At 37.0% G+C, this 25,001-nt stretch overlaps 1 protein-coding gene across 1 annotated transcript in view; it reads left to right on the forward strand.

The window, feature by feature from the left end:
• LOC106880484 (coatomer subunit beta) overlaps nt 1-25,001 on the forward strand; it is a 208,801-nt gene that overhangs the window by 82,839 nt on the left and 100,961 nt on the right. The window contains exons 10-12 of the mRNA XM_089365970.1: nt 5,246-5,389; nt 15,081-15,226; nt 15,950-16,046. Coding sequence (XP_089222096.1) covers nt 5,246-5,389; nt 15,081-15,226; nt 15,950-16,046 — 387 coding nt within the window. The remainder of the gene's footprint in view (nt 1-5,245; nt 5,390-15,080; nt 15,227-15,949; nt 16,047-25,001) is intronic.

The following is a 25,001-nucleotide window of genomic DNA, read 5'->3' on the forward strand; positions in this document are numbered from 1 at the left end:
AGAGGAGATACACTTCATCCTTAGCCAAACATATTTGGTGGCTGAAAGACGAAGGAACTCCACACATAATATCATGGAAGATCCTAGAAAAATCAGGTCCTTACATTAATGGGACCAAGCATTGTAAACTGTGCATAACCAAATGGACAAGGATATTAAAGGACTCCCTTGACCCTGGGAACATCCTTAACTCCAGGACAGAAGTTGTTGAACCCTGCTTACACTTCACGAAATTCTTGCTAGTGTCCTGGGATCCACCAGCCAACAGGATCAATTACAGATTGTGATCAAAGGGTGACAATCCCTTTTTGTTGACATAGTAATGAGGTCTTTTCTTCCTCCATTTTCTAGAGGGGCCATAGGTCAACGGGTTTAGGGTCTGAAGAAACGTAAAGCTGATTGCTTTATGGACGTGAAACCCAGGGTAACCCCATATACCAGCCATATCTATTTTTATTTATATACTCTATTACTCTATAACTTAGAGTATACTTCTTTTTTTGATTTATGATTTACTGATGATATATATATATGTATATATACACAGGATAATTGAAAAGTAACCCCCTATTTTAAAATACTTATAAATTATTTATTAATTGTAATTTTTACAAAGAAATGGATATGAGAGGAAAGCTTTTAGTATGAGGTTTTATTTAAAATTTGGTATGGGCTTCAGATGTTGCCACCAGCTTCTTGAGTTGTCCAGGAATTGTGTCAACTGATTTCATCAGAAACTCTTGTGGGATGGAAGAAGACATAATTTCTTGTATTTGCTCTTCAACTTCTTCCAAAGTCTTTGGTTTAATACAATAGACTTGTTCTTTTAACCAACTCCAAAGAACGAAGTCACAGGGTATTAAGTCAAGACTCCTGGCTGGCCACTCATGTAGACCACGATGACCCATCCATCTCCTGAGGAAGTGGGCATTCAGCCATTCATGAATGACGAGCAATATGATTACGGATTAAATTCTCATACTTCAAAAAACGAAACAAAGAATTTGAGAAAACAATTGCAATTAATTATTTATAAGTATTTTAAAATAGGTAGTTACTTTACAATTACCCTGTATATATGTGCACACACACGCATTATGTGACCAATATTTTCAACCCAGACATTACAATTGTATCTGATTCTTCAAGTGCTTCAGTTGCTTCAATTCTGTGTATGTACATATATTTACTAGATTGCTGGCATTTATCACTGGTTTCTCCCATTGTATTGATGTGCCATTTCCCATCATTGATAAAACTGTCAGCATTTTTTGATGGCACAGGTATGCTAGTCAGTAAATAACGATAAATACATCAGCACCATAGTTGTACCCACTTGTACACATATAATTGTATATACATACCAGTTATATTGCACAATAGAGATGCACCTCAGTATAATAAAGTAGAAGTGCCAATCACTAAGTGTGGAGGGAACCTGTAGAAGAGGTAGACCCAGGAAGACATGGGATGGGGTGGTGAAGTACAGTATTTGGATGTTGGGTCTCATGGAGGCGATGACAAATGATTGAGATCTTTGGTAATTTGCTTCTTAGGAATATATTTAATATATTCAGTATATCCTGTACTAGCTAATGTTGCATTATAATAATCTGCATGTAAGTTGAATATTACTTCATTCACAGACAGCCTTGTATTGGACACATTATTTACTATTCTTTTTATAATTCAATGTGGATAATTTGATTTTTATTTTTTGATATACCTTAGATTTTGATTAGGCTTATGATATGGTTCATAGAAACCAGTACTTAAGTGTTATGCTTAGAAAATTCACTACACAATTTTCAATGGCTATAGATAGTCTGAAATAAAAAAAAAATTTAATAATCTTTTATATATATCTTTCCATTTCTACTTTGCTAAAATTATATACTATGAAGATAGTGCTGTTCTTACATAGACCTCTCCACAACTTAGGAAACCAGGATTCCATCTGGACAAGAATGTAAATTTTGAGTTGTGTTGTTTCATTCTTTTGTTATGTCAGAATAGTCCATTCTATCCAATCTTGTCCAAAACTTATCATCAAAATCTGTTAGTGTGTTCTGCCCAGCTTATATAATAAAACCAAGAAATAACTGTATCTTGTTTCACCACCAAGAAATCATTGCATATAATTTGGCTGCCACAGGAAAAATCAGAAGCACATGTTATGCACTCCTTCAGAAAATTGCAAGATGCTCAACTGACAAAAATTAAAAGCTATTTACCATTCCCACTAATAGATCACTTGTATACATGCATGAATGTATAGTTATAGGTGTATGTGTGTGTGTGCATATGCATTTATTTGTATGTGAATAGATGTGTATTTCTATATGTGTGCATGCATAAATGTGGAAAGGTGCATGGCTCAGTGGTTAGAGTGTTGGGCTCACAATCATGAGGTAGTAAGTTTGATTTCTGAACCAGGTTGTGTTGTGTTCTTGAGCAAGACACCTTATTTCATGTTGCTCCAGTTAGCTCAACTGTAGGAATGAGTTGTGATGACACTAGTGCCAAGTTGTATCGAACTTTACCTTTCCCTTAGATAACATTTCCCTTAGATAACATTGGTGGTATGAAGAGGGGAGGTTGGTATGCATGGGTGACTGGTGGCCTTAAATAAAAATTTTGCTTGGACTTGTGCCTCAGGGAGTAACTTTCCATGGTCATTCATGACCAAAGGGGGTCTTTACTTACTATATGCATGAATGTATATTGCCACAGCAGCTAGTGACATTTTTTTACACTTAGAGCATGACATCAAAACTAGGTAACACAAATGCATGCGCACATATGTTCGTATGTGTATGCACATGCACACACACACACACGCACACAGAGAGGAATAGTTGTTAAAAAAGAGGCAGTAGTTTGTTATTTCTTTAACTTGAACACTGACGCTGCTGCTGTCACCCAAACTTTAACTATTGCCCTTTTTCTTTTATTAGACTTTTTCAATGTCCTCATTCAACACCCACCTCCTTTTAAATATTGGTTTGAAATTTTGGCACAAGACCAGCAATTTAAAGGAAGGCGTAAGTTGATTACGTCAGCTCTAGTGCTCAACTGGTACTTATTTTATTAACTATAAAAGGATAAAAGGCAAAGTCAACCTTAGTGGAATTTGAACTCAGAACATAGAGATAGACAAAATGTCACTAAGCATTTTGCCCGGCATGCTAATGATCCTGCCACCTCACTTACCACCTCCTCCTTTTAAATATTGGTATTTGCAATATCATGCCTGAATAATTTATTGCTGGATACCAATAAATTTGATTTGCATGACTTTTTGCCACTGCACGACACTGCTGTAGCTGACTACTATAAGCTTACATGATATGCATTTAGTTTTATTGACTAATTCACAATTTAAAGACTGTTATTATTGTTGATGTTATGTTTAGTGTGGTTATTGCTATTGCTATGAATGAAGTAAACAAATAGTTTCTGAAAATATTACATTTAAATCCCTTTAATGTTAGTATTTAAACAGGAGTCAAAATCTTAAAAACTATTTAGCTAATGTATCACCACTCATACTCCTACCTTTCACCACAGTACCCATACAAAAATCTTCCACTGGTTATTTTGAGAAGCACTACTTATTCACATCATTGTCATTTCATATCTGCTTTCCATGCTGTTATGGGCTGGATGATTTGATTCCAATAGGTTCCAATAGTTTGGAGGATCATGTCTTACTTCAGTGTCTCAGTTTTGGCATAGTATCTGCAGCTGGATACATCTCCTAATATCATCTATTTTATAGAGTCTAGTGGTTGCTTTGTTCATGGAAACAGCTCTAGTGAGGTCACATTGTAACTTAGAGGATGAAGGAGTCCCTCAAATGAGAGGGAGAATTTTAGAGAGGGTCGTGGCATTGTGTAAACTTTCAGTTGTTAAAGTATGATAGCAGGGATGGGAATAGATTTGTTGTGGAGATGATTCATCTTTTCTTATTTGTCTTGTGTCTATTTTTCCTTGTTAGCAAAGATCAGATGAATACATATTATTGAAACATTGTTTTTCATGTAAGAGATTTTGTATTCTGTATGTTTTTGTAAGTGTAGAGCTAGTGGACAGTTCATTGACAAGGATATGTGACACACTTCATTGTTCGTAGTTCACATTTTTTTCTTTTTTGCAATGTGCAGGAAGTAAATATTCACACACACACACATACACACTCTTGATGGACTTCATACAGTTTTGTCTACCAAATACCAAATTTACTCACAAGTTATTGGTTCACCATACATAAGATATTTGTTCAAGATATTGTGCAGTAGGAGTGAACTTGACACCATCTGCTTGTGAAGTTGTAAACCACATAGTTATTCTTGGGCCTGCCTGTCTGTCTGCATGCCTTCTTGCCTGCTCATCCATAAGCAGTCATATCCTGCATATTTTTTTAAGGTGTAGAGCCAGCCATTCCCTCTGAAAGAGGAAATGACAACAATATCATCACTTATAATCCTGTAATTTTTTGAGAAGTGCAAATGTAAATAAACAGACAAACTCAGAAAGAAAGAGAGACAGAGACAGAGTGAGAATGAGAATGGGCTTTGTATAGTTTCTGTGTACTATTTTCATTTATAAGGCATTGGTCAGCCGAGACTATAGCAGTAGACAGTTGCCCAAGGTGCAATGGAACTGAATTTGAAATTATGTGGTTGTGAAACAGCCCATCTGTTAAATGTATGTATGTATGCTTTTATATATATATATATATATATATATATACACACACACACACACACACACACACACACACACACACACACATAGTTCAGTTAAAAGGATTCATTAAGAATCAATGCACATTATGTAGAACACCAGTGATTGGCTAGAAGAATCACAGACAGCAAACAGGGAAATAATCCATCATCATAGATGCCAATTACACAGAATTTGCTACTGTTGTTAGGTAATTCTCAATTTCAATTATTTACCAATGATCTGATTAATAGGAGAACTCTTAGTGTGGCACAAGTATAATCAATAACAGATAAATGGAATATAAGTTCTGTCAAATTTTCCATTTTATGCCAGCAATGACAGTGAATATAAATTGATAATGATGATATATAATATAAATGTGTGTGTATGCATATAATACATACACATATGTATATAGGGAAAGAGAGAGAGAACCTTTTTGGTAATACTAATGCACATCTACATCAAGAAAATTGAAAATGTTTCCACTTATTTTATTTCTCTTCTGTTCCAGATGGTTTTGATTTTAAAAAAGGAGGTTGTAAAGACAAATAATGTTGAGTATGAAGATACTGGGAAATACCGACAGTTACTGGTGCGTACTCTGCATCAATGCAGCGTTAAATTTCCTGATGTTGCCAGTGCTATAATACCAGTGGTAAGTCTTTTTTGTTATTTGCTAGTTATATTGACAGGCAACCCCAATAGCTTTTTTCTCAATTTTCAGCTGTGTAGAGAACAATAAGGCTATTTATGCTATGTTGTAAAATATGTGATTAAGAATATTAAGACAGAGCAATTAATTAGATCACCAAGGTAGTCACCATAATGCTGGAAACACCTAGTGAAGGAGGATTTTCCCTGTTTACTTATATTGTTGATCAGATAGTGCATAAGGTGTTATCCCAGTCAGAGAACTAGCTTAGATGAGATGGAGTTGCAGTTGTGTGGCATGTGATGCTTCTAATGCTCACTTCTTAGCAAGGTAATTGCAAGAGAAGTTTATAGCCAAGAAGTCATTATACCTAGCATTTTTTTTGAGAGGGTTCATGCTCTGTAATCCAGTGGTTTCTTAGAAAATGGGAACAGAATGTTTTGTGAGAGCCATACAAGGATTGTTGTGAAAGTTGGCAGTGCTTACAATGAGGTATTTAGTGTGCAGATAAGTGTTCATCAGGTTTTAATCACCCTTCTATTTATTATTGTTCTCCAAACTATAGTGGAAGAGTTTAAGAGTCTGTCCATTAGAACTTCTGTATATTGATAACCTAGTTCTTATATCTACGCAAGCCAATGAAGGAAAGTTCTAAACATGGAAGGAGGGTTTAGAATTGAGAGGCTTTAAGGTCAATTTAGCAAACTATGAGTACACAAGTGATGTGAGATCTTGGGTATGTTGAGAGAGGGGAATTTATATGTAAGAGAAATGCACAGGAGTACCTAGCACTTAGAATACTTGATTTTCTCAGTTGCCATGAAGGCTCATTAGAATTAGTTGACAGCTTCTGCCAAATAACCTAATCAACAGAGGAGATTGATGTGATGAAAGCATAGTAACCAGATAAAGACAAGGTGGAAAATGTTCAAGGAACTATTACCTGTTTACAACAGAGGCTTCTCTCTCTGTTTGTTTGATTGTCTGTATGATGCTTATGTATGAAGTGCAGTATTATATGGTAGTAAGCCAAGGACACTGAACATGGAGAATATGCAAAGACTGAAAAGAAATGAAACAAGCATACTCTACTGGGTATATAATGTTAGTGTGCATAAATGATAGGGCATCAGAGTTATCTGCTGTTGTGTACAAGAGAGAAAACTCTGAAGGTATGAATGTGTGATATGCTTAAAGAATGACTGTTGGGTGAAAATGTCAAATGATATACATGCTGAGATCCCCTTCGGTCATGACTGACCATGGGATTGCACCTAGAAAGTTACCCTCTGAGGCACAAGTCCAGGCAAGGTTGGTTTTCCATGGAAGACCAGCAGTCGCCCATGCATACTGGTCTTGCTCAAGAACACAACACGCAGCCCGGTCCGGGATTCGAACTCAACCTCGCGATCGTAAGCTTGACGCTCTAACCACTGAGCCATGAGCCTTCACAATGATATACATAGGAACTTTTTAAAGAGGATGTTTGAAAAAGATGTGAGTAGAAGTGGTTAACGCTGATATAGGATGCTAAGCCTTGGAAAGATACCAACAAAGACTTGTGACTAAACCAACCAATACCAACATGGAATAGTGGATACATAAATAATGCTAATTCATTTTCTTTTGCTAATTTTCTCTTTAATTATTGCTGTGCATCAGTTTAACTTACCTCATAATATGATAAGGAATAAAAATAATGAATAAAAAATATATATAAAGAAACAAACCTAAAAGACATTAATATTATTATTAAAAGTTATATTTGAATATTTTTAGCTCGTAACTTTTAATAATAATATTAATGTCTTTAACTTAGGGATTACATTACAGGTTTGTTTCTTTATATATATTTTTTATTCTTTAACATATTATGAGGTAAGTTAAACTTTTAGGTTTTTAGATCTTTTAGGTGTTTGACCTGAAGAGTGACTGCTTTTGGGAGTAAACTCATTTTTCCATTCTAATGAACTTGGATATGGTTTTCTTATATGATTTTATATAGTCCTAATTCAGCCATGAAACGCGCGTAGTCGATGTACAAGTACTTACTTTTATACATTATATTATTGTATTAATTTTTATTATTCAATTTATACTTTATTTGATTTTTCTCGCCCATTTTTCTATTTAAGGTTTTCTTCAATATTTTTTTAAAAAATAGGATGAATCTATATTAAATTCATTTGTTTTGTTCATTACGCATCCATGACCGTTATTTGAAACGACCACTCAAACAGATCTGTGTGTTTCAAATTTTATATTACTTTTGATTGCATTGTTATTCCTTTCCATTTCTAACAAAACTGTCCGATGAACGGGAACGTGAAACTCAGTCTTTTGTTATATTTCTGCTGCTTTTAAATAAAGCATATTACTCAACATCTGGTATTTGAGTACTCTTTTTTCCACCTTGTTGCACATTTTATGTGCTTACTCCGGTATATATATATATACATACACACACGTGTGTGTGTGGAAGAAGTGGTATTAACATCATACATCTAAATCACATTCATCTTATCATTGGACATTGAAATATGTACTAATAAATAAATTTTACTTACACACTCTCAACTCTTATATTTAAAAAAAAATACCAAAGACTTGGTGCTTTCGTGTGTGCTCATGAGAAGCACAAACCAATTAAAACAGGTGATGACATTCTGGTGTCTTGAATCATTCATACTTTGTTTATCTTGCTGTCATTAAAACTGATACTGATAATGACAAGGATAATGTTATTGTAATGATAATAATAATTACGATAATCATAAAAATTTTGTCCTTTGTTACAATCTCCTTTAGTATTATTTTCAATATAGAATTTTTTGAAAATGCATGTAGTATGATAGATAAAGCAGTTTAAGATATGAAGACTGGGAAAACCTCTAGTCAATCAGGAATTACTTCCAAGATGCTTCAAATATCTAGCAGAGTAGGGTATAGTCTAGTCACCAATATAGTTAATCAGGTTTTACAGAACATGTCTTACCTGAGTGATATCTTGGTGAAACTTGAGATTCCAGAAGCACAATGTATGTATGCATATGTATGGGTGTATATAGACATAGACATACAGACAACTAAGCCCTCATTCAATTTCTTCCTCAAGTATTCCTCACTGCTTATCATCTCTCATTCACTAACAACTTTTAACTATAGTATTCTGTGACTGTAGTAATTAAATTGCCTATTTCAACATCTTTTTCTATGATACCAGTTCTCTTTCTCATTGCCTGGAACCACTTCACTTTTAGTCTAGCCTTCATCCCTAATATTGCTCTTTGTCACTCACATTTTACATTGATCATCATTTTGTGTTAGCAAATGATCTGTCCTTCTCAACCTCCATACATCTCTTACTCTCCTCATGTGTTACATATCCGCTCACTCTTTCGAACTACCCACCCACATATCATTGCCCTTTTTCTCATCCCTTCCTTGTCAGCAGATTAGTTATAATAATGTATCAATATTAGGTATCCCTATAGAGTGCTGTACAATGGAGACAAGCACAGTTTGAACATAAATAAATTTTTGTATGAAAAATTATATATCATTTGAAAGCTTTGGATGTGAACTTCTCATATATGCAACAGTTACATATCATGTTAGGGTCCCTCAAACATCCTGGTCTTTTCATGCATTTTCCATGTTTGTCTTTTTTTTTATCTGCTAAACAGTAGCTCTTGTTCTAGTTCAATGTGCTCGAGCACTATAACTCGAGTTTAGTTAAAAATTATATACACACATAAATGAATGTTTGAGCTTTATTTTGATATAAAAATCAGATAATCGTTATGAAATATAAAAGTGAAAATTTTATTGTTAATTTTCACTTAGAAAAGAACATAATTTCTTCAAGAGTTTTAGACCATTAGAAAAATTTTTTGCTAAATCATCATGAAGATTGCTGATTCTGACCAAGGTAGGGCAAAAAAGCACAAAGTGAAAAAACGAAGGTGGTATACTGATGCTTTTTGTATATGATTAGCACATATTGACGCTACTTGTCAAACTGATGGCTTCCCACTCAGCAAAAGGTCATGCACAAAACAAATTCAAGGATTCAAATATCAATTTTGATCCAGAATTTCAAGAAATGGACAAATTAATTGGTAAGTCAACATATTTCTCCAAGAATTTGCACTAAATTCAGTTAAATAGGGCCTCTAGAGTCCAAAATTAGCAGGTAATTGTCATATTGATGTTTATTCCTTATTGCTTTGTACTGAGCAATATATGAATTTTATCTCTTACATATTCTTGTATGAGTGAATTTCATATTTCTTAGAGAAATATTGGTCTGTTTTCATCAATAAAAATTATATTGTGCAGTGAATATTATTTTGTTGGCTATTAAAATCTGATGTGATGTTTTAAAAATTTTTTCCACAATTTTGAATACAGTTGGATGTTTTTTCATAATGCTTACATTTTCACAAGTGCTGATTTTCACTTTATATTTCGTAACAATTATTTGGTGTACCACCATTGAGATTTATATTGAAATAAATCTAAAAAATTCCTCTGCCTGCATGTATGATTATCAACACAACTTAAGTTATAGCGCTCAAATGCACTGAACTAGATTGAGGGCTACCATTTAGCAGTCAAAGAAATTACTGGATAAACTTTGTGAACGAGTGGAAATACCAGAGTATTTGAGGTTCACTGACATCTTATGAAAGTGTTAGATTTTGATTAAAACTATATGAGAACAAAGTTCATATCCAGAACTTTCAAATGATATATAATTTCCCAAGGAAAATAGGTATTTTGTCATGAAAATGATGTACAAAAAATGGGGTTTTGTATGGTCAAGTTTTGTGTGTCATCCCTTCTAGAGATCTATTCAAGGATACTTATTAAATTTATTGTAAAACTCCAAACTTAGAAAGATTCAGTTTTGTACCCCATACCAGTGTATCAAAACTGAACTCCCTATAGACAATGGATCACAGTATAACCATGCCTGAATATACCTGAAATGCTTGTGATAGCTGTAATTTCATGTAATTATTTGTAGGATTTGTTGGATTTTCTCCATTTTGATGGGGATTTTCCCTGTTTTTTTTTTATCACCATAGCCTTAGAAAGGAAGACAGGAAGCTTTTTATAAAACAAAATTTTCAAAAATTTTTGATTTATTTAACCCACCCCTTCCTGCTGCCCTGAACTGATTTGGGCCAAATGTTTTGGCACCAGGCACTTAAAAAGCAATAAGAGAAGTAAGTCTTTGTGGCAGGAGAAAAAAGTTATGAAAATATCTTGAGGGGGAAAAGGTTTGTGCTTTAAAGGAGATTTAGCTGCTGTTTCTAGTGTCTTACCAGGTCATTATGGGATGTGCTAGAAACAGCAGCTAAATTTCTCTTAAATCACTTACCTTTTTGTCTCAAAATATTTTCATTTTTATTCCTATTATAATTGCTTTATCTCCAATTGCTTTTTAAGTGCCTAGTTCAAGAAAGATTGGCCAAAACCAGTCTACAAATTAAATCATATATTCCAAAATTTTTTTCAAGCTTCCCCTCCCCATCATGTCCAAAGCTATGGTGATAAAATAATGGGGGAAAATCCAACTTACATAGCCATTTTTAATCGTCTGTTAAAATTTTATGGAAATACTGTCATGTCCCATGATTATTTACCTTCATACCTACTACAAATGTGTCAAAACTCAAGTTCCTGTAGCTTGTAGTTTTGGGTTTAGGTAGTTCTGAAAACACTTAAAAAATCAATCATATAATAAACATATAACAAAATGGGCTTTACATTAATATTTAAAATATGGCCAAAAACGGTTTTCTTTCTTAGAACCTGAAAAAAATTAGGCAGCTACTATACTACAGTCACTATTAATTTGTGTAATTTGAAGATGACTATCACCTCAGTTTCAAAGATATGACATCACAAAGCGATCAAGAGTATGAAGACAGGAAAAGCCCCCGGCCCATCAGGAATCACTGCAGAGATGCTCAAAATATCTAGCTGTGTTGGCTATAGCCTAATGACCCGTATAGTTAATCAGGTAATACACGAAGGAGTCATACCCAATGAATGGTGTAGCAGCACCATAGTCAACTGCTACAAAGGTAAAGGTGACACCCTAGACACAAACAACTACAGAGGTATCAAGTTGTTGGACCAGGTAATGAAAGTCACGGAGACGGTCATAGCCCAACAAATTAGGGAAGAATCAGTTTAGATGAGATGCAGTTTGGGTTCATTCCAGGAAAAATCACCACTGATGCTATATTTCTGGTAAGACAGCTGCAGGAGAAACACCTAGCCAAAGATAAACTTCTGTACCTGGCTTTTGTTGACATGGAGAAAGCCTTTGACAGGGTTCCCCCTCCCTTATCTAGTGGTCAATGAGAAAACTAGGGATAGATGAGTGGTTAGTGAGAGCTGTGCAAGCCATGTACAGGGACGCTGTCAGTAAGGTGAGGGTTGGCAACGAGTACAGTGAAGAATTCCGGGTAGAGGTAGGGGTCCACCAAGGTTCAGTCTTCAGTCCCCTCCTATTTATCATAGTCCTCCAGGCGATAACAGAGGAATTCAAGACAGGATGCCCCTGGGAGCTCCTCTATACTGATGACCTTGCACTAATTGCTGAGTCACTATCAGAACTAGAGGAGAAATTTCAGGTGTGAAAGCAGGGACTAGAATCGAAGGGCCTTAGAGTCAACCTAGCTAAAACCAAAATCCTAATAAGTAGGAAGGTAGACAAACCACAAACCCCTTCAGGTAGATGGTCCTGCTCGATCTGTAGAAAAGGTGTAGGTAGAAACTCCATAAAATGTACCCAGTGTAAGCTATGGACACATAAGAGATGCAGCAATATCAAAGGCAGGTTAACTAGGAAGATGTTGTGGTGCAATAAACACTGTAAATGTGCAGAAAACAACTTCTGTCACATTCCAGGGAGAAAAACTAGACGTAGTTGATAGCTTCCGCTATCTGGGTGACCAAGTTAGTAGTGGGGGAGGGTGCACTGAAAGTGTAGCTGCTAGAATAAGAATAGCCTGGGCAAAGTTCAGAGAGCTCTTACCTCTGCTGGCGACAAAGGGCCTCTCACTCAGAGTAAAAGGCAGACTGTATGACACATGTGTACGAACAGCCATGCTACATGGCGGTAAAGCATGGGCCGTGACTGCTGATGACATGCGTAAGCTCGCAAGGAATGAAGCCAGTATGCTCTGATGGATGAGTAATGTCAGTGTGCATACCCGACAGAGTGTAAGTATCTTGAGAGAAAAGTTGAACCTAAGAAGCATTAGTTGTGGTGTGCAAGTGAGACGATTGCGCTGGTATGGTCATGTGGCGAGAATGGATGAGGATAGGTGTGTGAAAAAGTGCCATACCCTAACGGTTAAGGGAACCCGTGGAAGAGGCAGGCCCAGGAAGACCTGGGATGAGGTGGTGAAGCATGACCTCCGAACATTGGGCCTCACTGAGGCAATGACTTCTGACCGAGACCTTTGGAAATATGCTGTGCGTGAGAAGACCCGGCAAGCCAAGTGAGACCAAAATCCAAGGCCTCTGCCAGGGATGTAGCCAGCCCACTTATGCATACCATTCCTTCATTGGACACTAAACTCCACTTGCGAAGACCTGTTGAGGCAAGTGAAATCGACATCGAACTAAATTTGTAGACCGGCACCCATGCCAACGTCTCTTTCATTGAACACTAAACTCGACTTGCAAAGACCTGTTGGGCAAGCGAAATCATGATGGCACCTGTACCAGTGGAGCACTAAGGGCACTGTCCGAGCGTGATCGTTGCCAGAGCAGCTGTCTGGCTTCCGTGCCGGTGTCACGTAAATAGCACCATTTGAGCGTGATCATTCCTGGCACTTGTGCCAGTGGCACGTGAAAAGACATTCGAGTGAGATCGTTGCCAGTGCCGCTGGACTGGCTCCTGTGCAGGTGGCACATAAAATACACCATTTCGAGCGCGGCCGTTGCCAGTACCGCCTGACTGGCCTTCGTGCGGGTGACACGTAAAAGCACCCACTACACTCTTGGAGTGGTTGGTGTTAGGAAGGGCATCCAGCTGTAGAAACTCTGCCAAATCAGATTGGCGCCTGGTGTAGCCATCCAGTTCACCAGTCCTCAGTCAAATCGTCCAACCCATGCTAGCATGGTTAGCGGATGTTAAACGATGATGATGATGATGATTCATTTACGCAAGTTAGGTACAATTTCAACCATTTCACAGACCATTCAAATTGTCATATTTCCTAAAATATTCATCCAAATTTCACAAATGAGGTATTAAAATGTTTGTTTTTGGATAATCTCCAAGAAAAAGTATAGTAGAAATTATATTTAACTATTTTCTAAAATTCATTGTGATACTTATTACTGTTTTCTACTCTTCACCCTTTTCTCTATCTTCCCTATTAACTCATATGTATCATCAATTACCCCTCCACCCCTACCCACCATTCACTACTTGTACTCCTCAATTCTACTCAACCTTCATAGTCATCATCTAATCTTTTGTACCTTCCCTTCAATATATATTTATCACTGACTATTACTTAACATTTGTTCTTCATTCATTATATTCATCTTCTACTTTTCCATATGTCCTTGTAACCTCTACCCACCCACTCTCATGTTCTTCTGTTCGCCTACCTTAAGATTCCACCCTGACATATTATCACCCTATTTTGTCTCTTTTTTCCAGCTCTACCCTGTTTACTCCTACCCATTTCTATAATGTGAGTAGACACAGAGCTCCTCTACAACTAGAAATCTGGTCTGTTCTCTTCTTCTCTACTCTAATCTCTTGTCTCCTAGTATAAAGTAGCCCGTCTGCTTCTCTACTGTAGCCTTACTTAGTCAAAGGGTATTTTAGACTTGTGGGCTTCATGATGATCTCACTAGTACTGGTGTCAAGAAAATAATGCTCACATGTACTCTGTAAAGTGATTGGCGTGAAAAGAGCATCCCTCAATAGAAACCATGCCAAAGCAAACATAGGAGCACAAACCATTCTAAGAAGGAAGATAATCTAAAGTTCAGCTTGTGTGGGAGAAAAATTTCCTTCATCACATCAGTATATAACTGATACTTACTTTGCCAATTCCAGATGAGATGTAAGATATTTCTGACTTGGTTACATTGTTTTACTGTTTTTATTATGTTGATTGTCATTCTAAAATTTGATGTTGCGTCTATGAATGGTGGAGATGTTCTATACACGCAAGTGCTGTGTTTAATTTTGGTTCTGAGTTTGAAACCTACTGGGTATCAAAAATTGTCTTTTTATCACTTAAGATAGGAGTGTGGTTAAAATTTTTTACAATCCCTTTCCGTAAGTTCATGACCTTGTACACTTGTTAGAAAACATCATCATTATTATCTTTTTCATCATCATCACCCCTATCATATAATTTCATCATTGACTTTCAGTATGTTTTTTAATAATTGAGAGCTGTCTACTGATATGAGGGATTTATGCCCAATGAAGTAAGTACCAGTGGTGGATCAGAAAACTCCTATTTTCGGTAATAATATTGAATACTGGGTCTAATGCAAAGGGATCCACATTATGAACTACGAATTACAGTAAAAATTCCATGATTCCATGACACAGCTCTTCAGATTCTAGTTTTAAGATGTTGTTTGTAATCTTTATTGAATGAGGCTTGTTTATTTTGTTTTGTGTTTTATACAGCTGATGGAGTTCCTCGGCGACCAGAATGAACTGGCTGCTGCTGATGTATTGGTGTTTGTCCGAGAAGCTGTTCAAAGGTTTGAGCAGCTGCAGCCATTGGTCATCACTAAATTACTTGAGGTTTTCCCCACCATAAAAGCTCTCAAGTGAGTTACTTTACTCAGCTCTCTCTTACTCTCTTTTACTCATTCAGTCATCTTCCTCTCTCACACTTTATACTTTCTCTGTCTCCCTCTCTCTTTAGTTCCACCACCTCACATACACATCCAGACATTCATTTTTCTCCTCATTTCATTTTTCTCCCATATTTGATTTTTCACTTACAAATTTGTTAATCTCTCATACTCTTTACTCTTTTACTTGTTTCAATCATTTGACTGTGGCCATGCTGGAGCACCACCTTTAGTCGAGAAAATCGACCCCAGGACTTATTCTTTGTAAGCCTAGTACTTATTCTATTGGTCTCTTTTTGCCGAACCGCTAAGTTACGGGAACGTAAACACACCACCATGTGGTTGGTAAGCAAGCTACTTACCACACAGCCACTCCTGCGCCTTCACTCTTCACACATGTCTATTTTAAATTCATTACTCTCTTTGATTTAGTATTGTCTTTTATACTCTCTTCATTGTCTTTTATTTAGAATCTACTTTCATTCACATTCTGATTTCACTTACACTCTGCTTTCACTCACATTCCAATTAAAAGACACTGTTGTGCTCTTACTGTGTATTCTTACAATGTTGTCTTCTCTCAGGTACCTGTTGCCCCACTTAACATTTTCTCTAATTGTTTAAGACACACATGGAGGTCTATTCTTTTACATTCTCATTGTTTTACTAACACTTTACTTTCTCTATCTATTGTAGGATTTTCAGAGCTGCTCTATGGATTCTGGGAGAATATTGTGACAGTTTAAAAGAAATTGAAGATGTTATGTTTCTTATCAAACAGTCCATTGGGCAGGTATGTAAATGTTAATACACACACTCATCAACATCATCATAACTTTAATATCTTATTTTCTATGTTTACATATATGTTGGGCAGAATTTTGTAGGCCAGATGCCCTTCTTGTAAACCACACTTGCTATCAAGCAAGGCAATAATTTTCCAGCCTGCTGAATAACAAACAGCATGGACATGGTTATGTGGAAAACTGGAAACAAATGATACTTTGTGAATGAGCCTTTTGTTTACAAAGATGCTGCAACACGTCAAGAGGCCTAGATATATTCTCACAGTGGATTGCAAGCAAATGACACTGCCAGTAGGCCATTGTTTACAGCTAGCAAACACTTGAAGAAAAAGAATACAAGCTTACTTAAATGCATATGTATGCACATGCATGCATACATACACTTGTGCATGCATACAATAGACTTCTTTCTTAATACCATTGGAAATATATACTGACAAATTTAATTATAACATATATGTGAGTGTGTGTGTGTACATATGTATACACACACACACACACACACATACAAATATATATGAAACACTGTCAACTAACATATTTATTGTACAAGTTATAGGAAAATAATTGACTGTACATGGTCCTAGTAAATATGAACAAATTAGTAATACACATGCCCATCTATACACACGGACACACCCATGTGTGTGTGTGTGTATATATATATATATATATATATATATATATATATATATATATATATAGGAAAATGAAAAAAAGCCAGAATGCTGAACTGGAAGCATAATTTAATAAAGATTTTTTCTAACTGGTTTTCATTGCGATGAAGCAAATTATCAAGAAGGAGAATGAAAATGTTTTTTTACAAAGAAGTACAAAAAAGTACAAAATGAAGAAAATAATATATAAAACAATAATATATAAAAAAATAATAAATATACCCATACATTATATTGTCTTTGAGCTTTTGTAGTTCAATAGTAGTTCATGTATAAATTGGTAGGAAAAATAGGGATGCATGAGAGTTGAGAGTTTTGTTAGGTTTAAAAAAAAGGGTTAAAAGTTTGTGTTAAGCAGGAAATGTGGTGTCAAAACAGGAAGTGTGTGTAAGGGGAGACAAGTGTTTTTAGTTAGAGTTATGAACTCTTTTTTTCCAAACAGGAAGTTTGTGTCTGTTCATAGAGAAATAAGGTCACTGAGGGGTGTGTGTGTTAAGAAATGGTTGGAATTTCTCTATGAAAAGATTCTCCTTGTTGATTCTTTCTTGTGTGGAGATTCTGTCTTTACATTGATAGAAAGGGAATATAATGAATTTAGGGTTTTTGTTTCTGGCTCAAGAGTCTATGTGGTCACTGAGTGGAATTTGGCGGTATTCACTCAGTGGCCACATAGACTCTTGCGCCAGAAACAAAAACCCTAAATTCATTATATTCCCTTTCTATCAATGTAAAGACAGAATCTCCACACAAGAAAGAATCAACAAGGAGAATCTTTTCATAGAGAAATTCCAACCATTTCTTAACACACACACCCCTCAGTGACCTTATTTCTCTATGAACAGACACAAATTTCCTGTTTGGAAAAAAAGAGTTCATAACTCTAACTAAAAACACTTGTCTCCCCTTACACACACTTCCTGTTTTGACACCACATTTCCTGCTTAACACAAACTTTTAACCCTTTTTTTTAAACCTAACAAAACTCTCAACTCTCATGCATCCCTATTTTTCCTACCAATTTATACATGAACTACTATTGAACTACAAAAGCTCAAAGACAATATAATGTATGGGTATATTTATTATTTTTTTATATATTATTGTTTTATATATTATTTTCTTCATTTTGTACTTTTTTGTACTTCTTTGTAAAAAAACATTTTCATTCTCCTTCTTCTTGATAATTTGCTTTCATCGCAATGAAAACCGGTTAGAAAAAATCTTTATTAAATTATGCTTCCAGTTCAGCATTCTGGCTTTTTTTCATTTTCCTATTATTTCTCCACGTGCGGTTAACACAACCCCACTATTTACTGACTTATATATATATATATATATATATATATATATATATATATTGCATGGGTGGTAACAGTAACATTGTGGTTCTACTACCTGGTATGTATATTTTCTATTCAGTATTGACAATGTCTTATTTACAAGAACAAACTCGCATATCTGTTGAAGTGAAAGATCTCTAGGGTGTTTAGACAAGATATTGATGTTAATTCAGCTCAGCATGCTACCATGTTGATCTTTGGCATGCTAATAGAGTATAGATGACTGTTTCCTATCATTATATTCCTGCCAGCATTCATTTAGTCTTTCTGCTAAATTCCTAGAAGTGGGCATGTGTAAGGTAGTATAGGCAGGTATATAAAGGGTAGGATTAGAATGGCAGCAGGATGCATGTAAATATGTCCAACTCCAATATACAACCATACACGTCCATGCACATGCGCATATGCATGCATGTATAGGTAGGTACAGATAGGATAAGATTAGAATAACAGCAGGATATGAGGAAATCCATACAAATACATACATGTAATCACAAGCAATTCTAAAACACAACCATACACATCCATGCACATACAGAGATATGCATGCACACAAGCACATATACAAAAGAATGCAGGAATACACAACCACGCACATTCATGCACACACACCATACACACATACACAAGATTAGACATGCACATGTAAACTGCACATGTGCACACATGCAGGAATACATGCACATAAGAATGTGCACATGCAGATATACACAGACACTTTCCTGTTTAGAAAAACTGCCACACTGCATGCACATGCAGGTGTGCGTGCACACACACACACACACACACATTCACAGAATCCACTCAACCACACAAACATTCACACTAGACCATACACTCATGTGCATGCCCACACATATACACACTTATCTTGTTCTCTCATTCCCTTTCCTCATCCCCACATAAGAAACTACACCCGTAAATTTTCACAGGATGACAAGCAATCCCAGCATATCTGAGATCGAATTGACCTTGAACAAACAGCTGTATCATTAATGAGGTCACAGATGGTTAGTGCATGCACACCCACAAACATGAAAACAGGCAGTCATGCAGGTGTACACACACAACCATACACACACATACTCTTTGTTTACTCTCACATTTCCCTTCCTTTGTAAGCAAACACAAACGTACATCTACATTTGCACAAACACATATACAAGACTAATTCTCAGATAGACTTAAGGCAGACCTTGAAGAGAGGAGGCATGTCATTGATGAGGTTGCAAACAGTGACAAAAGGACTTTTGACAAACAACTGATTGATTAATTAGTTGGTAAGATATTAAACCAATTGATTAAGAATAAAGAAGTGGTTGTTGAATCAGTGCTTCTGTTATTCATCATTATCATCATCATCATTTAACGTCCGTTGTCCATGCTGGCATGGGTTGGACAGTTTGAGCAGGGCTGGCAAGCTGGACCAGACTTTAGTCTGATTTTTCATGGATTTTATGGCTGGATGCCCTTCCTAATACCAACCACTCTAAGAGTGTAATGGGTACTTTTACGTGATGCCTATGATTTCACTTGGCTTGATGGATCTTCTCAAGCGCAGCATAATGCCAAAGATCTTGGTCATTTGTCATTATTATTGGTGTTATGACCCTCCCAAGACAATATACACACATACACATATGAGATAATGTCAGCAAGCATATCTATCATACAAACATTGAAACCATACGAAATGGATTAACTCAACATAGCCAGTAAATATAAGTAAATTAGTGATTATTTATATATCTACATATATTTATAGGTGCAAGTGTGCCTGAATGGTAAGAAGTTTGTCTCCCAACCACATTGTTCCAGGTTCAGTCCCACTATGTGGTACCTTGGACAAGTGTCTTATTATAGCCTTGGGCCAACTAAAGCTTTGTGAGTGGATTTAGTAGATGAAAAAGAATCTCATCATATGTATGTATATGTATGTATATATGTGTGTGTGTGTCCATGTTTGTTACCCACCACCACTTGACAACCGATGTTGGTGTGTATATGTCCCTATAACTTAGCAGTCTGATAAAACAAGTATCAGGATTAAAAAATAAGTACTGGGGTTGATGTGCTCAACTAAATTTCTTAAAGGCAATGCCCCAGCATGGCTGCAGTCAAATGAATGAAAGAACACACACGCACGCACGCACGCACGCACGCACGCACGCACGCACGCACGCACGCACGCACGCACGCACGCACGCACGCACGCACGCACGCACGCACGCACGCACGCACGCACGCACGCACGCACGCACGCACGCACGCACGCACGCACGCACGCACGCACGCACGCACGCACGCACGCACGCACGCACGCACGCACGCACGCACGCACGCACGCACGCACGCACGCACGCACGCACGCACGCACGCACGCACGCACGCACGCACGCACGCACGCACGCACGCACGCACGCACGCACGCACGCACGCACGCACACACTCTCTCTCTCTCTCTCTCTCTCTCTCTCACTCACAGCATATTTATCATACAAACATTTAAGCAATACAAAAAAGACTATGAAAAGAGCATGCATGTGTATATGTGTGTGTGATTCAAAAATATACAAAAAATATACAGTGGTGAAAGAACAACAAACAACTGTATTAATTTGATGCTCAGGGAAAATCGAAGTCTTTGACATTTCAAGTCTATCCTCTTCTACAGAAAGGAATTGAGGAGAATAAACTGATGGAGAGAAAACAGACATGTCTGAATTAACTGTGCTTCATGTTGAACTGACCAGAAGGAAGGAAGTAGCTGGAGGTGTGGGTGGTAAGGGACTGTTACCTGACTAAAGTGTATGTGCATGCAAGCATGTGTGTATGAGAATAATGTGTGCATGTGTTAAATGTGTTTGATGGAGTGCACATACGTATACATGTGTGTGTGTGGAGGCTCTCTGGCTAGATCCTGATATTTCTCTATTTTTCCAATTTCTTCAGTACTGAAACTATGATCGTATACTGTTTTTTTCATTTTGTCTTCTATAATCATATTTGGTCTTCTTGCTTCAACTGTATTGTCAGTTTTTATGGAAAGTCCCACAAGATCCTGTAATTCTCATTTTCTATCACAACCTCTCGATTGTGCTCATACTACTTTTCAGTTATTTTGAAATTACTCATTTAGCTGACATCCCCAATACACTCTTTTGGGTACATGGTCATGCTTGTGCTTATATTCCTTTTGGGCTAGTATACTGCACTCGTTCAAAAGGTGATTGATACTTTCATCTCTTTTTTTGCAGATCCTATATTTGCTATCTAACTAAGTTTTGTCAATCTTTGCCATATCAGATTTGTTCTAATGGCTTGTTCTTAAGTGGTTATAATAAGCATTTTTGTCTCTTCTTTCAAGTTCTCATCCACCAACCAACATACTCAGTTTGTTGCATGAATTAGCCATGTAATTTCATTTCTTTCCATTTACTTATTCTGTTGTTCCTCCTTTTCTCTTTGAATTCTCCTATTGTTTCAGTTACTTTTTGGGTATCTGGCTGCCAGCTGTATTCTTTTTTTACTCTGCACAACATAATCTTTCAGACGTAGTATCATAGTATTAACAGTGTCTCCTGTGTTTCATAATCCTCTGCCACCTTCCTTTCTTGATAGGTAGAGTTTGTCAGTATTATTTTAGGGTGGAGTGTGTTGTACATTGTTTGCAGCTTTTTGTTTCTTTCATTTAAGTTCTATAGCTTGACCTTTGTCCATTTCAGAAGGGGAGCAGTCTGTCTTAATACTGGCGTAGCTTTAATGATGTTTCCTCTATTTAATTTTATATCAAGCACCTTCCTAGTTCTCCTCTTGTTCTTCTTAGTGACTTTCTCTCTCATTTCTCCTTCCATTGTCCTGTCATCTTGCAGTACTCATAGGTATCTGTATCCTTCATTATTCCACAGTGATCTAATGATACTGTCTTGTAATTTTATGCCATTAGAGTTTAACTTCTGGCCCATCTTCATAGTTATCGATGTGCATTTATTTACCTTACCCCAAGCTGTATTCTCAATATCTTCACTGAATACTCTCTCTTTGAATCACTGAATGCAGGCTTTTCCCATTTTTTGTATATAACTTTAAGTTATGCATGTAATGTAGGTAATTTATTGTCATCTTGGTTGTAGTAAACTCAGAGGCAGGCCTGGATCTTTCTCTGTATACTTGTCCAAGGGATTAACACAATGATAAAGAGTACCAGAGAATACAAGTCTTCCTTGAAAAGGCACCTGCATATTTTTATGTTTCCTAGCAATTTGTTTCACATATCAGATCCACCTCCTACACTGTCATTGTTTTCTCCAAAAAGTTATTTATCTTCTCATTGACTCTGAGGGTCCTCAGATACTCCAAGAGCTAATTGTCTGGGACATTGTTGTAAGCCTTCCTGTTAGCTATCCATCCAATAGCTAAATTATTTTTTTACTCATACCTCATTCAGTATTCAGTATCTATTTATAGCAAATCAGTAATTCCCCTTGGTTTCTTTTTACATCCTGTTTGCTCCTCTGGAGCAAATCCAGAAAATTATATAGTTTGTCTGCTAGGAGTCCAGTTAATAGTTTCCTGTTATTGCACAGTGTGGAGTAAAATATTGGCTTTTGTTGTTTTTTCTTCTTGTTAAATACCAGAAAGCTTCAGACAGAAAATACCAGTCTCAAAATATGAGATCTTCCAAGGTGAACAGAGTTTTGGTACATTTGTGTGTCTGTCTTGAAGTCCAACTGCTCCAGTGGTAACTGGTACAGCTTATGCTGCTGGACATCCCCACATTCTTGATATCTCTACTTTGAAATCAGCATACTTCAAGATCTTTTTTCACTTCCTTGTCTACACTTTTTTTCTTAAAAGAATTGCAGTATCTGTTATGAAGCATTTTCTTTTTTCATGTATGATGAGATTTGGTCTCCATGTTCAGTTGCTCTGTTTGTCTGGATGCCAAAATCCCAGAGAATTTTTGCTTTATCCAGGCCATTTCAAGCCTTAAGTGGTACATGATTGTATCATTTGACTGACAAATTGTATCTGTAGATTTTACAGTGTGATCATTTGTAAATTGAGACAGACCTTATCATGAGATTGCTTGTACCTTTTGGGAAGGATAATGCTTTGCAGCCTGCTACAACATGCTCAATATTTTCTTCTCACTAGTTACATAAAGAGTAGTTGTTAACTGAAGTAGCAGAATAAATAAACTTTGCCCAATGAACTAATATTTAGTGGTTAAATGTGTGCAGCTACCAGCAGACTCTTAGTTTCTGTCTTTAAATTCTCATTACAGAGTCACTCCCATGATGAGCTGTGATTTTTCACTTTCTTGGTGTTTCTGTGGAACTGTCCATGGAACTACATTTCTTTTAGTGCTTTCTTTCTTTCCCAAATTATCATGCTTTCATCATCATCATCATTTAATGTCTGTCTTCCATGCTGGAATGGGTTGGATGGTTTGACAGGAGCCGGCCAAGTAGAAGACCACGCCGGGCTATTGTGTCTGTTTTGGCAGCATTTTTACAGCTGGTTGCCCTTCCTAACACCAACTACCCCGTAGCGTGGACTAAGTGCTTTTTACATGGCACCAGCACAGGCAAGGTCATGTTTTAGTATGATTTTTTACAGCTGAATGCCCTTCCAAAAACCAACCAATTCACAGTGTGGACTGGGTACTTTTTATGTGGCACCAGCACTGGCAGGGTCACCAAGTAACTTGCAAGACAAGGAATTTTGAGAGGGTAGGGGGCATTGGAGTAGGTGATCTTGTGTCAGGTGATGAAAAATTAGAGTGTGACAGAGAGGTAGAACAGAAACAAATGTTTTGCTATAGACAAGATACATAGTTACCTGGCTGAGAGAGAGTGAGAGGTAACAAGAAAGAGGACAGAAACGTGTGTACTGCTGTAAAGAAGAGACTTGTTTACCTAACCAGAGGGAAGAGCAAGGGAAAGAGAGAGAAAGAGGGAAGAGCAAGGGAAAGAGAGAGAGAGAGAGAGAGAGAGAGAGAGAGAGAGGGAGAGTGGGAGACAGCAAGAGTGCAAGAGAGAGCCGGAGAGAGTTGATGGTGGAGTGTCAGGGTATACTCACAAGGAATGAGGTTCATGGCATAGATGGGATGGTAGAGTAAGGAAGAGAGAGACAAATGGTAGAAATTGCCTAGGCATGCACTCAAGGTACAGGGTCATAATATACGTGGTCAGGTATTGCCAATAATGCATGCAGTGACTGGTGAGAACCTGGATATAAGAAAAGGGATGGGGAAAGCAGTGAGGGCAGGGGTGAGGCAGAGATCAATGAGGGAAGGGGTGGGGAGTGAGAGACAATCATAGTGTATATGAAGAGGAAATATGAGGAAGAGAAATGATGCCATTTGGGAGAGGAGATGTAGTTTGGATTCTAGGGGTAGGGTGTATGAAAAGTTTGTTATATGTGAGTAGGACACAACACTTCTAGTACTCACTTTCACTGATATGGGTAGGTCTTCTCTAGAACCTCATAGCACCAGATATCTTGGTCCAGTGTCATTTCCTCTGTGAGCCCTAACATCCTAGATCGGTCCTCACCACGTCATCCCATGTCTTCCTGGTCTCCCTCTCCTATAGGTATCATCTACTTTCAGTGGCCAGCACTTCTTTATACAGCTGTCTTCATTCAAACGCATCATACATCCAAACCAATGTAGTCTCCTGTCTTGCATGCTGCATTTAATTTCTCTTTGTACAACTTTTCTCACCACAGTTACACTTTACCGTTTGTGCTCACTGATGTTGCAAATCCAACAGAGCATATTATCTTCGTGTTTTCTACATTCAGAACCTATGTCTCACTACCATGGAGTATAGCCATTCATACACAAGCATCACACAATCTACCTTTCACTCTGAGAGAGAGAGAGAGAGAGAGAGAGAGAGAGAGAGAAAGAGAGAGA

This window comes from Octopus bimaculoides, chromosome 18, assembly GCF_046866305.1.
Source record: "Octopus bimaculoides isolate indiv1 chromosome 18, ASM4686630v1, whole genome shotgun sequence".
NCBI classification, from domain to species: domain Eukaryota; kingdom Metazoa; phylum Mollusca; class Cephalopoda; order Octopoda; family Octopodidae; genus Octopus; species Octopus bimaculoides.